Source organism: Sarcophilus harrisii, chromosome 3 (assembly GCF_902635505.1).
Source record: "Sarcophilus harrisii chromosome 3, mSarHar1.11, whole genome shotgun sequence".
In the NCBI taxonomy this organism is placed as follows: Eukaryota; Metazoa; Chordata; class Mammalia; order Dasyuromorphia; family Dasyuridae; genus Sarcophilus; species Sarcophilus harrisii.
In genome coordinates, this window is record NC_045428.1 from 167,436,259 (window position 1) to 167,456,682 (window position 20,424).

At 36.2% G+C, this 20,424-nt stretch overlaps 2 protein-coding genes across 7 annotated transcripts in view; both read right to left on the minus strand.

The window, feature by feature from the left end:
- The window catches only part of C3H13orf46 (chromosome 3 C13orf46 homolog), a 36,570-nt gene extending 28,633 nt beyond the window's left edge, over window positions 1–7,937 (minus strand). For 2 of the 5 annotated variants that reach the window (XM_012546210.2, XM_031958759.1), the window contains exons 1-2: window positions 7,599–7,936; window positions 930–981 (exon numbers count right to left, since the gene is read on the minus strand). In XM_012546210.2, the coding sequence (XP_012401664.1) occupies window positions 930–981; window positions 7,599–7,782 (236 nt within the window). In that variant the 5' untranslated portion in view covers window positions 7,783–7,936. Of the gene's footprint in view, window positions 1–929; window positions 982–7,598 lie in introns of all 5 variants that reach the window. The other 3 variants (XM_003765704.3, XM_031958758.1, XM_023500480.2) reach the window with 2 other exon arrangements.
- Window positions 7,938–14,088: 6,151 nt separating this feature from the next.
- The window catches only part of RASA3 (RAS p21 protein activator 3), a 274,639-nt gene continuing 268,303 nt past the window's right edge, over window positions 14,089–20,424 (minus strand). For both annotated transcript variants that reach the window (XM_031958761.1, XM_031958760.1), the window contains exons 23-24: window positions 19,657–19,840; window positions 14,089–16,145 (exon numbers count right to left, since the gene is read on the minus strand). In XM_031958761.1, the coding sequence (XP_031814621.1) occupies window positions 16,070–16,145; window positions 19,657–19,840 (260 nt within the window). In that variant the 3' untranslated portion in view covers window positions 14,089–16,069. The remainder of the gene's footprint in view (window positions 16,146–19,656; window positions 19,841–20,424) is intronic.

The following is a 20,424-nucleotide window of genomic DNA, read 5'->3' on the forward strand; positions in this document are numbered from 1 at the left end:
TGGTATTAATCTTCTCTTCTATAAAATGAGGAGACTAGAGATAAGGTCACTTATCTCTAAATAACTTGGCTATGAAAACATGAAAATTTCCTTGATTCTTCTGATTGGATAATTTTCCTGAGACTTTCCAGGTATTTTTTTTCAGAACATCATTAACCCATATATCATGTGACATGGCAAGCATTCTGCACACTGCAGAGTCTACAAATGATTGTTGGATGAATGAATAAGCCTCGTTCAACAAGGAAGATATAATTGAACATAACCTGTATATTAAAATGTGATCTCTGTCCTCTCCAACCTTACAATCTGATTTCCATGTGACATTTTAAAAAGTTTGAGAGACAATTTCTGGATAATGTAATCATTTTATTAATATTTCTAGTGTTTGATGAAAGTATAACTTTTTGGCTGTCTCTGTCTTAGAACAAAAACCCCTCATAGTGGTGGGCTCATGGTTTATATGATCTTGGAAGAGCAAGTGTTCCTGAGGATGGCAATAAATTTTGATTGGTTAAAAATTAATGAGAAAATGAATATTACACAAAGAGAAAATGAGCTATATTACAATGAGGGTCTTGGAGTAAGGGACTTGAATTCTTCAAGCCTTGGTTAAAGAGACTTATCAGTTTCTATGTCATCTCTCACAAAAGGAAGAATCAATATCTCCCCAGGCCTGTATGAGTAAATACAATGAGCAGAAATCCTCCTATTAGCACAAACTTAGAATTTTTTACTGTCTGATTAAATTTTGGCCTGAGTAAATCTTTGAAAAAGATTTCCCATATTGATTGATTTCTGAATGAGGAAGTAGAAAAGGGAAAAAATCTTGGTCCCAATGCAATAATTGGTTATTTAAATAGAAAAGAGAAATAATCATTTATCTCATCCTTTTAGTTAGACTGACAAAAAATGAATTGTTCACTTACCAGCTAATATCCTCAGCTTCACCTTTTGACTCTTTGTCCAAATCTTCACCTTCTTAAAAGAAAAAATATTACTTATCAGTAATGTTCTTGATTCATTAGATGTAAATATGCAATGGGAGTAGAGCAACATAAAGCTGGGATCAGAGACCCTGTAAAGAGGCTCCTTTTTGACTACCCTAAGCTCAACTCCTGAATCAAATGATCTTCCTAGAAATATTTGATCCTGTTCAGTGAAGGTTGAAAACCTCGGGTGGGCTGTAATCAACTTTAATTAGCTTGCACAGACTTTAAATCTTCAATGTGAGTACTTCCACCTCACAAATTGGTGAATAGGCTACAAAATCAGGGCTTGATTTATTGATGTTTCTATTGTAAAAACATATAAATAATATATGTGAATCTAAAAGTGTATGCCTACCTTTTCTACCAGCCACTCCCACCCATACCTGCCTAACAGCACACTCCTGTATGGCTTTAAAAACATAACTTAGGATCGGCAGGAATACAGTAGAAGGTTCAGTGAATAAAATCATCACTAGACTGAAGCCTGGTGGCTGAGTGATAATTAATGATGATGATAACTTGCATTTATATAGTGCTTTAAGATTCTATTATCTCATTTAAAACTCTTATCACCCCTGCTTTGAACCTCCAGAATCTTAATGACCAGTAATAATTCTTGGTACTGTGGAGCACCATATATGTTGCTGGTTCTAAATTCATTACTAGTTACTAAAGCAGCAAATCATTTGAATTTGAACAGTTTACTTTTTTACCTCTTTAAATCTTACAGCAATGCTAATTTTTATTATTAATTTCTTACAATATTTTAGAGTTTTCAATAGTCAATTTCCAAATAGAATTTCTGCTTTATTAGCTTATGTTATTCTCCTCCTCCAGACTCTACCATCTCCAACTCTATTGCCCTATTTAGCAAAGATTCTGTAAAATTACATAAATCTGACATATATTATCATAGACAGAATTGGAAGCAACCTTAGACAATATTTAGTCTCATTCCCTTCATTTTTGTTGTTCATTCAAGTCAACTCTTGTGACCCCTTGGACCATTGCATAGCAGGATCCTTTCTCTCCTTCATGATCTCTCAAAGACCATCCAAGTACATATTCATGGTTTCCATAGTATCATCTCTCTATCTAATCCTCTGACATCCCAATATCTTTTTCAATGACTCTCAACTTCTCATTGTGTGGCCAAATATTTAAATTTCAGCCTCATTTTACAAAAGAGCAAATATTTAGATGGAGGAAGTGACTTACTCAAAATTGCAGAAGGTAGCAAAGTTAGAATTTGAACCCAGGACCTCTGATTTCTCTAAAGAAAGTAGCAGGTGGGAGAGTGTGATTACTGGGGAGGTGGGAACAAATTTGACTCCAGCTCCTTTTCATCTTAGAATATATAGTTGTTGGTTGTTGTTTGAGGTGGGGAGAGAAGGAAGCCAGGACTAGCTAACAGACTTGACTTCTAGCTTGGCCTGGGGATAGGAAAGAAATCCTGGCTTCCTGAGTACTAGTTAAATGATCCTTCAGGGACTGCCTAAACAGTATATTCTCCTTGGACAGGGGGTAGTACAGTTGGCTAAGCTGTTTGGGTGTCTGCCTGGGCTGCAAAACAACCTATCTCCCTATTTTGACCAAAAGGATCTTCAGGATGAGCAAAATTAGGCTATACAAGTAGCACCTCAGTGCCTGCTAAAAAACCTTCCTTCTTTCTCATCTAAACCCTTGTGATATTCCCTGAAATCTTGTCCTACTTGGCTCTTTAACAAAGCAAATGAGAGTTTGGAACCTGGATTTTGCAAAGAAGAACTCCCAAGAACTCTGCTCAGCTCCTTGTCCAGGCATCTGGATGGTATAATGAACAGAGGGTGAGATCTTGGAGAAATTATTTGATTTCTCTCAGCTTCCATTTCCTCATCTAAAAATGCTTGGTAGATGTCCAATGAAACCATGAACTATTGTTCTGAAAAAGTCTAGCTCCATAAATTTCACTAAACTGAGGGGTAAAGTGCTAAATCAGAAAGCTGAATTCTAATCTCTGCTCTAATATAAACTTTGGTAGCTATTTCTTCTAAAAAAGGAGGGGATTGGACAAGGAGGTCTCTTTAGGTCCCTTCCAGATCTAACAGTATGACCTTATGAGATTTGACCACCACTGCTCATCTAAGCCTCAGGTTCTATAAATTGAATAACCCTTTCTCTATGATTTTAGATAAATTATATCCAATCTGTAGTGTTTCAGAAATTTCTTCTATGAAATGGAGTTGGATGAGATAGTCCCTAAAGTTCATGCAAGTTCTGACATAATACTATGAGGGGTGTTTTGGGGACAGAGGGAAGCCTAAGTTCAACCCTCTCACCAAAAAACATCTATTTATTTATTGTAAGGATTACTACTAAATAACTTCCTTCACTTCTTTCCTCAATAATCAGATTTCTATGATGCCAAGAAATAGCTGTGGCAGTTAGCCCCATGGATAGAATACTGAGTCCAGAATTAGGAAGACCTGAGTTCAAATATTTCAACTTAATGTGTGAGCTGCACAACTTGCTTTATCTCTTCTGTTTCAATTTCCTCAACCAAAATATAAAGAGGAATTGTGTCAAGTTTGTACAGTGCTTAACACAGTGCCTATCACTAGAGATTATAATTATCATAGTTATAATAAAAATTTGTTCCTTTCTTTCCCAAGTGTGAAAAAGCTGACTCAGTTTCCAAGAAGAGTGAATAAAGAGGTAGCTAAGTGGTGCAATGGATAGAGCACCAGCCCTGAAGTCAGGTGGATTGAGTTCAAATCTACATAAGCTACTTACTAGCTGTCTGACTTTGGGCAAGTCACTTAATTGCTTTAAAACATGAAAGAAAGAAAAAAGAAAAGAAAAAAGTAATCAATCAAAATAGAAACCATCAGGATACCCTGCTTCCTTTGAGCAAATGTACAGCCTCACCTGCAGTAGCCCTTTAGTGTCCTAAAATCTCTGTCTGGTTTCCCTATATCTCTCCTTCCTAATTTCCCCAATTATTTCTTCAACTGTAATGCCTTAGTGCATCTTGTCCCAGGCAAATTTGTATCAGGTGCAATGAAATCCTAGTCACAACTTTTCCTGTATTAATGCCTTCAGCTGCTGTTGAGTCCTCCATCCCTATGCTGTTCTACCCTCTCATTTTTATTCATTCATTAATTCATTCATAATGCAATTATGAACAGATTGTTAAGTCTCTATTGTATGTAAGACACTGTTCTCATTTCGGCACATACAAACACAAAAATCAACCTTCAAGGTATTTATGTTCTCCTGAGTTGGAGAAGCATTCAACACATAGATAAGTCATTTATATCTTTTAATTGTTCAGGATTATCTCTGCTAACTACTGTATCCCTATTCCCTTCACCTGATTCCAGACTTACCAAATCAAAGCAATGCTTTTGGATGAATAGAAAGCCTATTAACAAAGATCAGAATTCCTCTGGGCATCTGTCTATGAGATTTTTTTTCATTTAATGAAATTTGTGAAAGCCAGATTAGTTCTTTTGAGCCATCTGTGCAGACAAGGAACTCTCTTCACTAAAATGAAAACCCTAGAGAAAATGGCATTTGCTAAAAAGTACATACCTCCCTCAGATCACATCATAGATGGAGAGCTGGAAAGGACCTTGGGGAATCTCATTCAGCCGTCTCATTTTGCAGAAGGGACAGCCTAGTTCCAGAGAGATTGAATGACTTATATAGAGTCAACTCAACTAATGACTGGAAGAGCAAGGATTCAAATACAGGTCCTCTATCTCCAATTCACGCTTTCTTTGTCCTGGTGTTCCCTTTAGAAATTATCTATGGCCCAAGCTACAGAATGGGAACCAAAGAGTCATGGGAAGGTTCTTACAACCAAGGGCAAAAAAATTGTTAAAGATGATTCTCTACATGAGAGACCCTAGCACAGAACCACTCAGTGTGCTGTGTATTCCATAAGCAAAGCAGAATTGAAGTAATTTAAAAGAAATATGAAATGTGCAAAGCTAGAAAAGCCACCCCAAATGTTTACATGAAGTATTTGTGACAGATTTGTGGTAGAGCATTTCAAGCTTGTATTGTTCTGATCAGCAGCACATTTTGACTTGGCTCTAATATAATAATGTTACTTTGGTTTTCTTTGAGAATGAAAGACCAAACAATCAACCAACTAATTAAGGAATGCTGGTTTTCTTTTTAATTTCCCTATGCCCAATCACTACTAAGGGAAGGCAGAGTCAGAAGCAGCAGAGTAGAGTTCTGATGCTTTCACCTTCTTCCTCTGACTCATCATTTTCAGACAATGATGCAGACTATTTCTTTGTCTTTAGATAAAAACTAAACCAATAAACCTTCTTCAGAGAAGGTATTTAAGATATTTTAGAGAGATATCTTAAAGCTAAAAGAGTTGGAAGGGGTCTATCCAATGCTCCTATTTTACAAATGAAGAAAATTGAGCCCAAAAAGAATGAAGGGATTTGTCCAAGGACACACAGGAAGTAGGTGACAGAGTTGAGATTCAAACCTAGATCCTCTCTTTGGCTTCTTCATCTGGTTCAGGTATTCTTTCTACAAAATCCTCAGCCATTCCAGCCTTTGCTTGAATGCATCTGTTCCAGGGAACTTACCACTTCCTAAGCCAGAGAGGTTCCCCTTTGGGAAAACTTTCAATATTGTATAAGTCAAATTCTTCCTCTGCAATTTCTACCCACAGCTTCTATCTCTGCTTTCTGGGGCTAAAAAAGATTAGAGCAATCATGTCAACCTCAGCTGCTCTCCTCATCTCCCTTAGAAACAAGATACTGGGCTTAATCTTATTGGTAAGATGCTACTAAATACAGTTCTGCCCGTGGGAGGAAGATACGATTCAATGATTTTAAGCATTTACTTTCTAGCGATTCCTTAATAATTTTATTCTTTTGGAATTATCTTCAGTTTTTCGTAGACTATTTGATAATATTTGATTATCTTTTGTTAACCAGTCAATGTCCAAGTGTAATTTGGAGAACAAGGTAAAGGAGGTTATTCAAATTGTTGCTCCCTACACATTACAACATTCTTTATCATTGCTTGTGTTTAAAGATATTTTTTTCTTTCAAGGGTACACTTGAAAATCAGTGCTTGTCTGATCTTATTAATGTGGGTATTCCTTTCAAATTTAGATCATAACCCACAACAAAGTCTCTATGAATCTTGTCCATGTCCCCAAAAAACATTGACCCCAAAATATGGAAGATTCTCTTAGTGTTTCAGCATTTTGTGAGTCTCTGCAGCACCTGAGCTATTTCTCTCTCCCTCTCAGTATCATTTGGTGATCAACCCTTTTTCTTTTCTGATCTTGCATTTCCTGGATATCTTTTCCATTGCCTTTTGAGTCAATAATAATATTGATATTGCAGAGGGTGAAGTGTCCTATATGTGCTCTATTTTTAAAAGTTATAATGAATCAAAGTAAATTTACTGTTTGTAGAATGTATATAAAACCTCTTGAGAAAACTGGAGAAATCATGATTATGGTGTTGGTGAGAAGTATAACTGTAACTGTAACAAGGAAGGAAGGAAACACTAGCATTAAGTACCTACTATCTATGTCCAGGTGCTTAAAAAAGGTTTTGCAATTATTATCTCATTTGATCTTCCCAAAAATCCTGTGAGGAAGGTGCTATCATACTCACATTTTAGAGATAAGGAAACTGAGGTAGACAGATGTTAAATAATTTGTTACACACAATTAGAAAATTTCTGAGATTAGATTTAAATTTAGATATTCTTCACACCACGCCCATTGATAAGACACCACTTAACTTGGACAGTGGAAAAGAAAGATCTGGGTAGATTGCTTCTGAGATCCTTTCAGCTCCAAATATAAAATATTAAAGTGATGCTAATAAAAACTATTATTTTAATCCTCTATTTTCTAACTCATATATGCTTCATTTTTATGCAGTAGTAGAATTGATGGAATTTATGTTAGATTTTTCATACATACATAAAAAGTTAAATTCTCCTTGCTCAATTTTGCCCCCAATTTGAAAGGTCCAAATAATAGATTTCATTTATCCCAATTTTATTTTTAACTCTTTATTAAAAATCACTTATGGAATTGTCCCAGCAATTCAATCTCCCAAAGTTAATTTAGGGATTCTAGGCAGGTAAAGGAAAGTATACTGGGCCTAAATACTATTAACTCACAATGCATCTCTGTCAGACAAGTCCCTGGATTAGGAATCTCTACACCTCTGTTTCTCTGCAAGTTTATGTTCCCTCAAATTTGAGCAAAATGTTCTGAGATCCTTAGATAGAAGGGGAAAGGCAGGAGAGGATCAAAATTCACTAATATCAGATAAAGTGTATAATATGTAAACACACAAATAGATACATGTACACATATATACTAAGTTACCTTTGACCTCTAAATTGGAGACCCTTTGATACTTCCTCAAATGGGGGCCTACTTTATTAAAAGTGTCTATTTTTACAGTTGCATGCTTTCTTTCTCCCTATCCCCTTCCCCCCACTAGCATCATGGCTTCAAAAACATTAACTGTCTGTCTTTCTTTGCAACATTTATTCCTAGAGCATCAGGACCCCAAAGTCTTCTCCCCCAAGAAAGTTTCAGGCTCCAGGGCCCTCTCTCACCAAACTCCTGCAGCAGCTTCTCAATGGGAGCCACAGCTTCTCCCTTGGGGGAAAATCCCCCAACACTCTTGCTCCTCTGAAGTTCAGATGCTTCAGTGACCCCTTTGTGAAGCCCAGGGGCCATGACAGTGGGTGGAACCCCTGTGATGAGCCTGTGCCGTCTGTGTACTGTCTCCTTCTCCATGATTTGTTTCTCTTTCTCTCTCTTTTAAATCATGGGAAAGAAAAAGCCAATGAGAGATGTTGATTCTGAAAAAAAATAAACCTCAGACTGGAAGCATGGTTTAGAAACCTTTCCTCTGGGTCCCCTCCCTAGGGAAATGGACTTTGGGAGAGTTACTGTCAGGATGAGGGGTCCACTTGTTGCCATGTGTCCCCTATGACATCACTTCAAACAGAAACTGACGTCAAAAGTTGCTCTGGCCTTAAACCCCAATATAGTCAGTGGTGGATTATCCAAGAGGTGAATGAATCATCCAGTTTGAAAATTTAGCCATGATTGTGTCATCTCCTGTTTCTCTTCTGTCCAATTCAGATAAGTTGATATTTGACAATGTGGTCCAATGAAAAGAGCCAAAGCTTTGGAATCAGAGGTCCTGATCCTAGATCCTGATCTAGTAGCTTAATGCTTCTTTGACTTAGTTAAGTCCAGGTTCCTTGACTGTTGAATGAGGCAGTTGGACTTGGTTTGTATTCAAGATCCATTGTAGCACCATGATTTTTTTTTTTTTTTTAGCATCTTTCCCTTCATTCAAAACTCAGCTCAGGAGCTATTTCCTGCATGAAGTTTTTCTGAGCTTTCTACCTGTTAGAAGTTCTACTACTTTGTATTTACCTTCTAGATATGTTATATTTACTTATGTGAGTTAATGAGCTTATCCAGGCTATTTCTCAGAGTATAGGGAGGTATTTTGGACCTGGTTCCAGTTCATTTACATGGAAGCTCTAGTAGTTGTCTAATGAGTTAAAAGGTTTACAATTGGAAATGAAGTCCCTTCATTGGCCGCTGAATTGGAAGAGCTGATGACCTTTTAAATGAGGAGAAAGTTTTCTGGCTGTATTCCCTTCATTGGGGCTTTCCAGAAAGTAAGATGTGCTTCAGGATATTTTTCTTTGCTTCACTGTCAAGGCATCCTTGACCATCTCTCAGGGACCATAACAAGATGAGCTTGCACTTGAGTGCCTGGTAGTTCCTGCCTCTTTTTGCGTTTCTTTTCCTTAGATAGCTGACCCTGTGATGTCAAAGGTTCTGGAGGTTTGGAAGTGGTGGCTTCTACTCTGTTTATGGTTGCAGGAGGGGCTAGTGTGGGTTGCCTGAATAGGGATAACATCTGCCTGAACATTTCTCATTTCCATGGAAACACAGACTGTTATACTGAAGGCAGAGACCTTAATTTTTTGGTTTAGCCTAGGAAACTAGGGCACAATATTGTGCCTGGCATATATAACAAACATTTAAAAATGCTTGTTAATTAATTGGCCAATAGTTGTCTTAACTGTGATAATCCTGAAAACATACCTATTTTCTACTTTATTATAATTTTACTTTCATATTTCCATGGATCTGTGACTTCCTGTTAAGTGACTAATGATTGTCTTAACTTTAATAATCCTGTGTACTTACTTTCCATTTTGTAATAATTATACTTCCATAGATCTATGATTTCCTTGATGTGGATAATGTTCCCAAAAGATGGAACTCAGATCCCATTCATATATTCTCATTCTGTGTGACTTTTGGTTCATTACATAAATCCGTGAAGAGGATCACAAAGGTGCTAGGGCTGCATCAAAAAGCTTCTTAAACTGTGGGTTGCAGTCCTATATGGGATTGCATAACTGGATGCTATGAAATTATGATCTATTATCAGTAAATGCTTGATTTGCATGTCTATTTTATATACTCTATATACCTTAAAATTTCTTGGGCAAAAAGGGATCACAAATGGAAAAAGTTTAAGAAGACCTCTTCTAAATGTTGTTACTGTGTTTATATCCCAAAGAGATCTTAAAGAAGGGAAAGGAACCCACATGTGCAAAAAATGTTTGTGGCAGTCCTTTTTGTAATGGCTAGGAACTGCAAACTGAATGGATGCCCATCAATTGGAGAATAGTTGAATAAATTGTGGTATATGAATATTATGGAATATTATTGTTCTGTAAGAAATGACCAGCAAGATGATTTCAGAAAGTCCTGGAGAGACTTACATGAACTGATGCTGAGTGAAATAAGCAGAACCAGGAGATTATTATATACAGCAACAAGAAGACTATACGATGATCACTTCTGATGGACGTGGCTCTCTTCAACAATGAGATGATTCAAACCAGTTCCAATTGTTCAGTGAAGAAGAGAATCTGAGAGAGAACTATGGGAAATGAGTTGGACCACAACATAGCATTTCCACTCATTCTGTTATTGTTCACTTGCATTTTTGTTTTCTTTCTTAGGTTTTTTTCTTTCTTTCTAGATCCTATTTTTCTTGTGCAGCAAGATAACTGTATAAATATGTATACATATATTGTATTTAATATATACTTTAACATTTTTAATATGTATTGGACTACCTGCCATCTAGGGGAGGGATGAGGAGAAGGAAGGAAAAAGTTGGAACAGAAGTGATTGCAAGGGTCAATGTTGAAAAATTACCCATGCATATGTTTTGTAAATAAAAAGCTATAATAAAAAAAGAAGTCCTGTTCTAGATAACTAAGTAATTCATGGGTATCAACGAACCATTTGGGCTGTTCTTTGATTGACCAGTCCACCTTTTCTTCCAGTCTCATGAATCTCTGATAATATCCTTTATGCTGCTTGTCCTAAGCAGTTTTTGTTGGTAATGCATTCCAGCCTCCTAATCCCCTTCTCATGTGCTTTTCCTTTGTCTTATATGTAAGTCTACAACTTTGGTTGTGGTATTCCATAGCTCATAATCATACAGTATTCTTGGAAGAATGGTGATGTCATCATAATGGTAAGGTATGATACTGCATTCTATGGAATGTAAAATAACTCACATGGACTGATTCCTATATTTGCATATGTAGATAAGAATATTAAATGCTATAAATGGTGGCCTCATAAACATGTTCTGTTAACCATCTTTACTTTGAATAATTTGGGCAAACTTTACACCCTGAACAGCCCAGAGAAGATAATACCTCTGGTACTAAAATCTAAAGCCATAAATCTAACTGGGCAATGATCTGATGAAATTCACGAGGAACTCGAATCCTACATTTTAAAAAGAAGGTTTTTAGAAATAATTTTAGTTTTATTTGTTAAAATTCTGATTTCTCATGCATAATTTGCATACTATATTTTATTAAGTAATATGGCATTATTGATAAAAATCATACATGGTTTGCTTTGGAAACCTGAGCCAACAGTTCTTCATCTTTAAATATTTGACTATTCACAAATATTTCAAAGGAGTCTGAGTAAATTCCAACCTTATTCTCTGATAAAATCTTCTCAGCATGTTTATTTAAGGAGGACTACCAGGACAGCCACATCTGTAAACATCAAATTAGTTGCTGGTATTCTAAATGTGAGCTACTGATCTATAGATGAAAAAAGTAGCACAACAACTGGAGGGACCAAGTTATATCAATCTTGATATTCTCATTATAGCAGAAGAAAAAAAGCAACTGCATCTAAAAGGAAGGAAAGTTCATGGTTCTAAAGAAGAAGAAGAAGAAAAAAGCATTGAGCTTTCTGCAAAGATGGCTTGCTAAATTGGAGACAGGTCACTCACCTCTATCACGTACTTAACCGAGGTCCACAAGAAATAAAAGTCTGAAATTTGTATTAAACTGAATAATGTTTAATAAATACAGTGAGAAACTCCAAATACATGACTTATTCCAGTCCAGAAAAGCATAAAAATCTGGCCAGAAGCTCAAAAGCAACAGGAAAGGATATCTTGGAGAAAAGTGAACACTGCTCTTCTGTTTGTTATTATGGGGAGATTCACAGGGACAAAGTGGCAGGAAAACATTAGGGACAGCTGGCCTACATTATGGCACCCTCCCTTCTCCTCCCTTAATCATCGGTATTAGTATTAGGAAAGTTTGCTAACATTTCATGCTTGGGTTAAATGAAGTTTGCTAAACTGATGATGAGTTGTGTGTATGTGTATGTATGTATGTATGTGAATGTATACACATGTATACCCATATACGCACATAACACACATATATACATATATATGCACATGTGAGTTATTTTGTAAAGTATACACTTTATAGCTGTACAAATATATATTGAATATATATTTTATACAAATTTATATAATTTATACAAAATAGTTTATACATAATTATACATATGTATGTGTATATGTACATATACAAAAACATATATGCGCATATATACTTTATTTGTATTTATATTTTTCTAATGGCAAGCTCCAAAGCAGTTGAAAATGTATAGATGAAAATATATTTATATATAAATAAAACATATAAATATATGTTAGACTAAATACAGATTGAGTGAATTCTTTGGGGCAATGCTAAAGAAGGAAGAGATTGGAATACAATGGATGGAACCATGAGCCACAAGTTGTGAATGCTACTGAAATATCCACACATCAGGATGAAAATATGGAGCCTTGAAGTATTAATGAAAATTGTAGTCTGAGCAAATACAGTTGCTAATGAGCTGCTAACTAGACACTTGGATTGCTAGACACGTAAGGAGTCTATGAAGTTTTATCCATAGTTATTCCTTCTATATCTTGACTTTCTCCATTGGTTTCAAAATAACATGGGTTGACATAAGAAATTAAATGGATTTTGGGGGGAATTTTGCAGTAGCCTCATATGACATATGAAGAACAGCAAATGACACAAAAAGTATAGAAACTTAAAATGCGAAAAATATATGCATATTATTGTATAATAGCAACCCAAATATTATAATAAAGTACTGTAAACATCTCATAAAAGAAAAAAAGAAATAAATCAGAATTTTTCTCTGGTTTGAAGGGAAGGCCAAAAAATTTTATATAAATTTTCCAGATTGTGATTGAGAAACTTATTAAGATATCAGAAAATGACATGTTTTTCTGGATGTTTCAAAATGTAGGAATAATAGTCTCAATCAGGGATATTGTTCTGTGAATCACTTGAACTTTTCTTAATAATTTTCTTGCTCTACTGTCCATATAATTCTATGTGACACCTGACTTGGCAGTTAAATGCATCTACTCTTTCCATATCCTTTTAACTTTTAGAGTTCTTGCTCTGATTTGAAAGACCGAAGGCCAGTCAATATCTACTAGGCTTTCTTTAGCTGAATTCTACCCCTGATTGAGACTATTATTCCTATATTTTGAAACATCCAGAAAAACATGTCATTTTCTGATATCTTAATAAGTTTCTCAATTTGTCTTTCTCTCCTGAAAAATCTAATTTCAAATAGTATTTCTCCCTTCCTCCTCCCCTCCCTCCCCACTCTTTCTCTGTGTCTGTTTCAGTCTCTCTCTCTCTCTCTCTCTCGATATATATATATATATATATATATATCTGTAAACATATATATATATATCACATTACTGATTGCAGAGAGAAGGACCTTCAATGTATGAAGAATCAAAGAAATCAAAGTAACCATTCTGTTCACCTGCTTTATTGATTAAATTATCTATCTTTATTGATTAAATTATTATCTATTAACCTCATTGCCTATCCCTGGCTTTATTTTGACTACCAATTCCTATCCACTTCCCCTGGGCCAGGCCATTCACATACCTTTGTAGTGATCTCACTTTTCTTTTTACCCTTCTGGTCTTGGTCCATTCTCTTTCCCCTGAACTGACCACTCTCCCCAATCACTGCACTGACATTAATGAATGACATGGGAACAGTGCCAGCCATGTCCATATCTTGTCATTCCACATTTAGTAAGCATCTTATTAGTCATCTGAAAGGCACATCAACCCTACTTATTGTGGCCTCCCACTTTCTTCCCATCTTTCAAGGTGAATAACATCTGGAAATGTGCAATTCCGTTGATTACAATTTCTTTTCAGAAAGGTCCTCAATAGATTCTATTCTAATCCATACCAGCAACAGGGGAATATACCTTAGACTTAATGATCATTCAATGAGATTCCACACAAGATCAATTTCCAAGTCCATTTCCCTCCGTTTAGATGATATCTAATAAGAGCTACTTCTATCAGGCCTTAAATTCCTCACAATTAGACCACCTCACACATGTAGAAAATCATAAATACAACACTAATGAAAAACCAAAGCCTCTTTTCAGAAAGAATAAAACATTTGTTTTAATTGGCAAGTAAAATACATCACAGATCATTAGTATTTTATAAACAGAATATTAAGTTATAAACCCACGTTAAAAATTGCAGTTTAGTGGCTGCCTAATTGCTGTGTGCCCCAAATTTGATTTTCTGCAACATTTTACTACCCACCCTCCACTATTTCTTTGATGACAAAGAACATCATCATTTTTCCCCACTTAGGTTAAGAGTCTGAACTATAATATTTCCAAACAAGAACAGAGAGAAATTATGACGTAAACATCACCATACTATAAAACAGAGCTTTGCAAAAACCAGCCAGCCACATAAGCACATTGCAAACCCATTGAAAATACTGGCTTTTTAAATGCTCTAGCAAACGAGCTTGATAGCAAAATGAAGAGGTTTTTACTTGCATGTTTTTTAAAATTCTGGTCCGACTTGTTCCATTAACCCTCCCCCCAAAAGCATCTGTAGCTGCTGCCCTATGAAAGCTGCTCCCAAAACCATGGCCAAGGCTCTGAAGAGGATTCAGGGTGACAAGGGCAAAACACTTTTTTTTTTTAGGAACTGGCAGAACAAAGTTTTGGCAGTCAAAGAACATGTATTTTTCAATCCTAAGATTTCTTCCCTTCCAACACCACTTATTGGTATTAGTGAGATACACAGTTTATTTATCCCTCTTTACTGCCATACTCGCAGTGGCTAGAGTTTTGACCTTCATCTGGGGGACACCTGGGTTCTCTGATGTGGGTTGGCTGTGTGACCCTGATTCTAAGGTCACTTAACCCTATTTGTGCCTTAGGCAGCTCTCTAAGACTATCATTTGGAAAGAATGCATTAATCTATTGGTAGAGGAAATTGCTCTCTAGGAGAAAATCATCCATCTGTTAAAAAAGAAAAAAAAAACACCGCCAAACTGCATCTCTCCACTGGCAATTTAATGATCACAGGCTCCAATGCTTTAACACTGAGTTACATTTTTTTTATCAAAGAGTTCATTTAAAAAACTGTCTTTAAAAATATTAATAAAAACATTTTGAAAATGTATATATCTTTTTTTTTTAATTCCTCCCAAGTCCCCGAAGTGGTGCCCAACAGTTTGGAATCTGGTTTTAAATATCATTCAGTAGGGGAAAAAATAGTTCTGTAGCTCTAAACCTGGTATTTGGTACCAATCCCAGTTGATAGGCACTAGTCTGGGCACACTGTCTTTGCCCTGAAGTAAAGCAGCGCCCTTTAAACCAGAAGCCACCAGCTGGTGCTTCATACCTCATGCAATGTGACCCTTTCAAGAGCAACCAGTCCCACAGTGATCTCTATCCCACTTGTGGCAGAAAGGGTAAAAGACTTGGAGAGGATGCTGGAGTTCCAGGTCACTTTCCATCCCCAGGATACTAGCTGGAATTTTTGAAGTTGGCCCTTAACTGTCTTGGGCAAAAGGTCTGCAGAAGAAACTGTATCTCAAAAATACCAAGAGTACCATTTGGATTTGGATTTCTATGAAAGTCTGCAGGTTACAGCCACAAAACTGATTATCTAGCTTAAAAAACCCCCACAAGAGACCCTGTTCTCCAGCCTGCCCCCTACACACTACACAATGACAGGCTAATTTTAAAAAAAGAAAGGATCTTCTTAACTTCATCGAATGTGTTAAAAGCAGAGTGTTACAAAGCATTTTCTAAGGGACTATGGAGATGGGTGGAATACTGTACAGTAATGGGGAACAGCAAAACTGCACGTGAAACAAAAAAAAATACACAGCTCTAAAAATACTGCTGCCTATTCATCAAGTCCACAACAGCAGACTTGGCTTCCCAAAGGCGGTGGACTGCTGGAGTGCTGTCAAGGTGACGTCCACGCAATCTTGATCATTGAACTGATCTCTAGATTCCCAAGGGACTGAGGCAAATTCAGACGATGACAACAAACATGCCAGGGAGGCAGAGTTCAGTCACCTGGCAAATACCAGATGAATAAAGTGCATAGCAACTATTATAACAGTTCTTGGAGAGAGGAAAGAACACGTTAAGTCTCAAAGTTCCATAAGCTTAGCTTGTTATCTACACATTTTCGGACATGTGGATCCCTTTCCTTCCTTGCTTTGTCTTTTGTGGTGGTTGTTGTTATTTTCCTTTTCAAAAGTCTCAGCTTCCCTCATCCAATCCTACTGCTCCATCCTGGGTCATCTTTCCAATTCTAAATGGAATGCGCAGAAATCTCAGATTGTTGTCGAATGTAACTCTGGAAACTCTTATCTCCAATGGGGTGTTCTCTGTAATGGACACAGAGAGAAAAAAATGAGTCTTTCTTGTCTATCAATCACTTGAGACACAACCTGTGAATCGATATGCTCAATAATGCTTTCTGATGGTAAAGTTGATATCTGAGTTGAGTATTAACAATGGCAAACACAGATTTCTAGGTTTTCTCATCTGCAAAATGAGGGAGTTGGATGCTGAGTTAAATATGTCTTTTCTTATTGCACAAAATGAAAATTATACTGTTTGGGGTCAAAATCTCAAGGAAAAGATGGTGTAAGTCAGAATAACAAAAATTTGTGTGAAATTTATTTCAGGATTTTAGCTAACCACAAGCTCAATCTAAATGAGACTTTTTTTTTTTAATGAATGTACTCTTCTTTTGTCTTTTTTTTTTTTTTGGAGCAAGGAGAAGGGGTTACAAGGCAATTGGGGTTAAGTGACTTGCTCAAGGTCACTTAGCTAGTAAGTGTTAAGTGTCTGAGATCTGATTTGAATCCAGGTCTTCCTGACTCCAGAGTCAGTACTCTATGCACTGCTCTGTCTAGCTGCCCCTAAATGAATATACTCTTAAGTAGAAATTGGGAAAAGAAAAGAGCCACACAGAAAATCATTTCTAAAGCACTATGTTTAGTTCTTAGGGAGAGCTACATGGGACAATAGATAATGCACTGGCTCTGGAGTTGGGAGGATCTGAATTCAAATTGGGCCTCAGACACTGACTAGCTGTGTGACCCTAAGGTAGATACAAGTGCCTCACAAAAAAGGAAAAATAAGTAAAAGCCAAGCTACATTCAGCTCTATTTCCCAGGAACAAATTCAAAACTTGTCTGGAGGCAGCTGGCCAGGATGGCAAAAGTGGGAAGGGGTCTATCCTATGAAAGAACATGAGGTATTTAACTTGAAGAAAAAAAGATTTGGTGGAGGTAGGTATCCCAGTGCATTTAGAGGACTTAGAAACATTCCAAAAAAAGTGTAGCCAGTCAAGAATATTAAGTAATACCTGAAAAAGGATTTGGTAAGGTTCTATGATGGAGGAAGGAGTGAGTCTAATGCAGAGATACTATCACAAGGAAATTGAAGCCCAAAAAACTAGAGGCTTTTAAAAATTACTACATGGTTATGATTCACTGTCTTCAAATATTTAAAAGGATTGACAGGTAAAGAAGGAAGTAGACATAATTTACATAGCCCCACAAAATTCATGTCATTCAGTTAGAAGGTTTGGTTCAAAATAAGGTTTTTTAGAAAATAACAATTAGATATTTTTAAATTCCACCCCCCCCCACTCTAATCACAAGTAAAGAATGAATATCCTCTAGTTAGAGATATTACAGAGGAAGGGTGGGGATCTAGAATAAAGGGAATGAAAAGGCCCAAGTTTTAATTCTACTTCTGCTCCCTAACTACATGTGAGAACCCGAGCAAGCAAATCATTTAGCTTTTTTTTGAAAAGGACTATAGTTCTTCAACAACAATACTAGATGATGACCAGTTCTGATGGATCAGGCCATACTCAGCAACGAGATCAACCAAATCATTTCTAATGGAGCAGTAATGAACTGAACTAGCTATACCCAGAAAAAGAACTCTGGGAGATGACTAAAAACCATTACATTGAATTCCCAATCCCTATATTTATGCACATCTGCATTTTTGATTTCCTTCACAAGCTAATTGTACAATAATTCAGAGTCTGATTCTTTTTGTACAGCAAAATAATGTTTTGGTCATGTATACTTATTGTGTATCTAAGTTATATTTTAATATATTTAACATCTACTGGTCATCCTGCCATTTAGGGGAGGGGGTGGGGGGGTAAGAGGTGAAAAATTGGAACAAGAGGATTGGCAATTGTTAATGCTGTAAAGTTACCCATGTATATATCCTGTAAATAAAAGGCTATTAAATTAAAAAAAAAAAGAAAAGGACTATAGTTCTTCATCCATAAAATGAGGGAGTTGAACCAAATGACCTCTAAGGAGGTCTTCAATTCTACCCTGATGATCCCATAATTATAATGCAAAATTCCTTGTTTATTTCTGATGCTATTCCTATGTAAGGAGTGAATATAATTGCTGTGTGGAGAAGGAATACATTCTGTATCTTTCTTCTGACAACTTAGGAACATTGTTTCATATTAAATGGCTCTCTAATGGTCTCCAAGTTAGTGATTTCTTTCTATTCTAGAGAAACACAGACACAATAGAATTTCCATGCCACAGAATGTGGGGTTAAGATTCAAAAGTCACAAGAGCAAAGAAAACCAAAACCAACAAAAATGATATTAAATAAACTTCATACTCTCATGTTTAGGATTTATAGGGGTAAAAGATAGTTTTTATTGTTGTAGGGAAATTTCCTTGACAACTTGTCGGTAACTGGTAGTCTTAGAGAGTTTTCTGGGGGCACTGGGAGGTTGTGACTGGCTCTTGTTCAATGGGTACCAGGTCTTGTTGACCCCAAACCCAATCTTCTATCCATTATAATATGCTGGCTTTCATTTAAGAAAAACCATAAATCTCTCTTTCTTTCTTTGGAGACAATGGGGGTTAAGTGATTTGACCAGGATCACATAGTTAGCTAAGTGTCAGAGATTTTAATTCAGGTCCAGTGTTCTATTCACTGCACCACCTAGTTGACCCATAAATCAGTCTCAATAAAACAATCTTAAAATGGATTAAGTTAGGAAGACACAAGCTTCAGTCTTTCTCCCTAACACATCCTAGCTGTGTGATCATGTACCAGTCATTTAACTGTTCAGAGCTATATATGATGAGTTGTTCATCTGCATCAATGGAGGGAGTTTCCATATACCAATGAAATTCTAGATAGGGACCAAAATGAAATTCTTTTGCACCAACATCCAAATCCATTGTTCTTGAGCATTCCCTTCCTCCATCATTCAATCTGGTGCCCTCTAAGAAGGTAATCTCTTTTGTGTATTTTTCTTATTTAACTTAATAGTGATACTCCCTTCTCTTGATTTTCCATTGTTAATATCTTGGGATGATTTAGTCCCTTATCTACTAGACTCCTCTGACTGTTATTGGAGAAAGGAAGTTATTGAGAATGGTTGATAGAAAAAAAAAGAACTTGGGGGCAAACCTGACTTTACCCCAGCTAAGTTTCTATTAAGATGTGATTTTCATTTATTTGTTCACTCATTTGTCAGTCATTTCTGATTCTTTATGATTTCATTTGGAGATTTCTTAGCAAAAATACTGGAGTAGTTTGCCATTTCCTTCTCCAGTTCATTTTATAGATAAGAAACTGAGGCAAACAGGGTTAAGTAACTTGACTAGGGTGATACAACTAGTAAATGTCTGAGGCTGAATTTGAGCTCAGAAAAATGTGTCTTCCTGACTATAGAAATAGCACCCTAACCATGATCCACTTGGCTTCCCTGAGATATAAATATCACCTAGAATTTCTCCTTTCTTACAATCTGTCAAAATTTTATCACCCAAGACAAACACATTGAATTAATGGTACAGAGAGAATGTCTAATTATCTTCCACTTACTGGCTCCCATATTTTGTCTTCTTGAATTTATCCCTTTTGTACTGGGCGTGCTCCTGTTCTAAAGCACCAACACCTGCTATGATTTGCTTTAGTGTTTTATAAGTCTCCTGAGGGTCATCAATGATGAATGTTGAATATTCTTCCTGCTCGGGTCCATCATAGACAGATTTACTGCCACAAGCCTCTGCAAAAAATGTGAAAAGAGGAGAGAAGATAAATTTTGGTTAAACAAGAGAAGAAAAATATCAAAACCCTGAGATCCCAGGGTTGCTAGATGATACTCCAATTTAGTACTTTGCTTGATACATAGTAATCATTTAATAAATTATTTTTCATTCATTCATTTCATTTATCCAGTTCTGATTGTTTTGTATTTTTTTGTTGTTGCTGCTGTTCTTGTGGGTTTTTGGATTGGATTTTTGGTTAAGCACTGTGGAGAGTAGAAATTCATAATCATCAGTTTATGATTTCCCAAGGCAGTGCTATCCAGAAGAATGAATTGGCACATTAATATATAAGTATCAAACAGGTACTAACAAGTTCTGCCATAACTCACCAAATTCTAAGAGGTTAATATACTGTTCTAGGAAAACGCAGATACAGCCTGAATGGGAGATAAACTGCATTGCTCCTATATTACTCCAACAAAATTCTTAAGTTCGCAGCAGATTGAAAAGTAAGAAATTCAGTGAGAAACTATAAATTTTTAAATGTTAAAGAGGAGACAGAAGGAAGTTCATAAGAAAACAAAGAAAAATAGGAAAATTT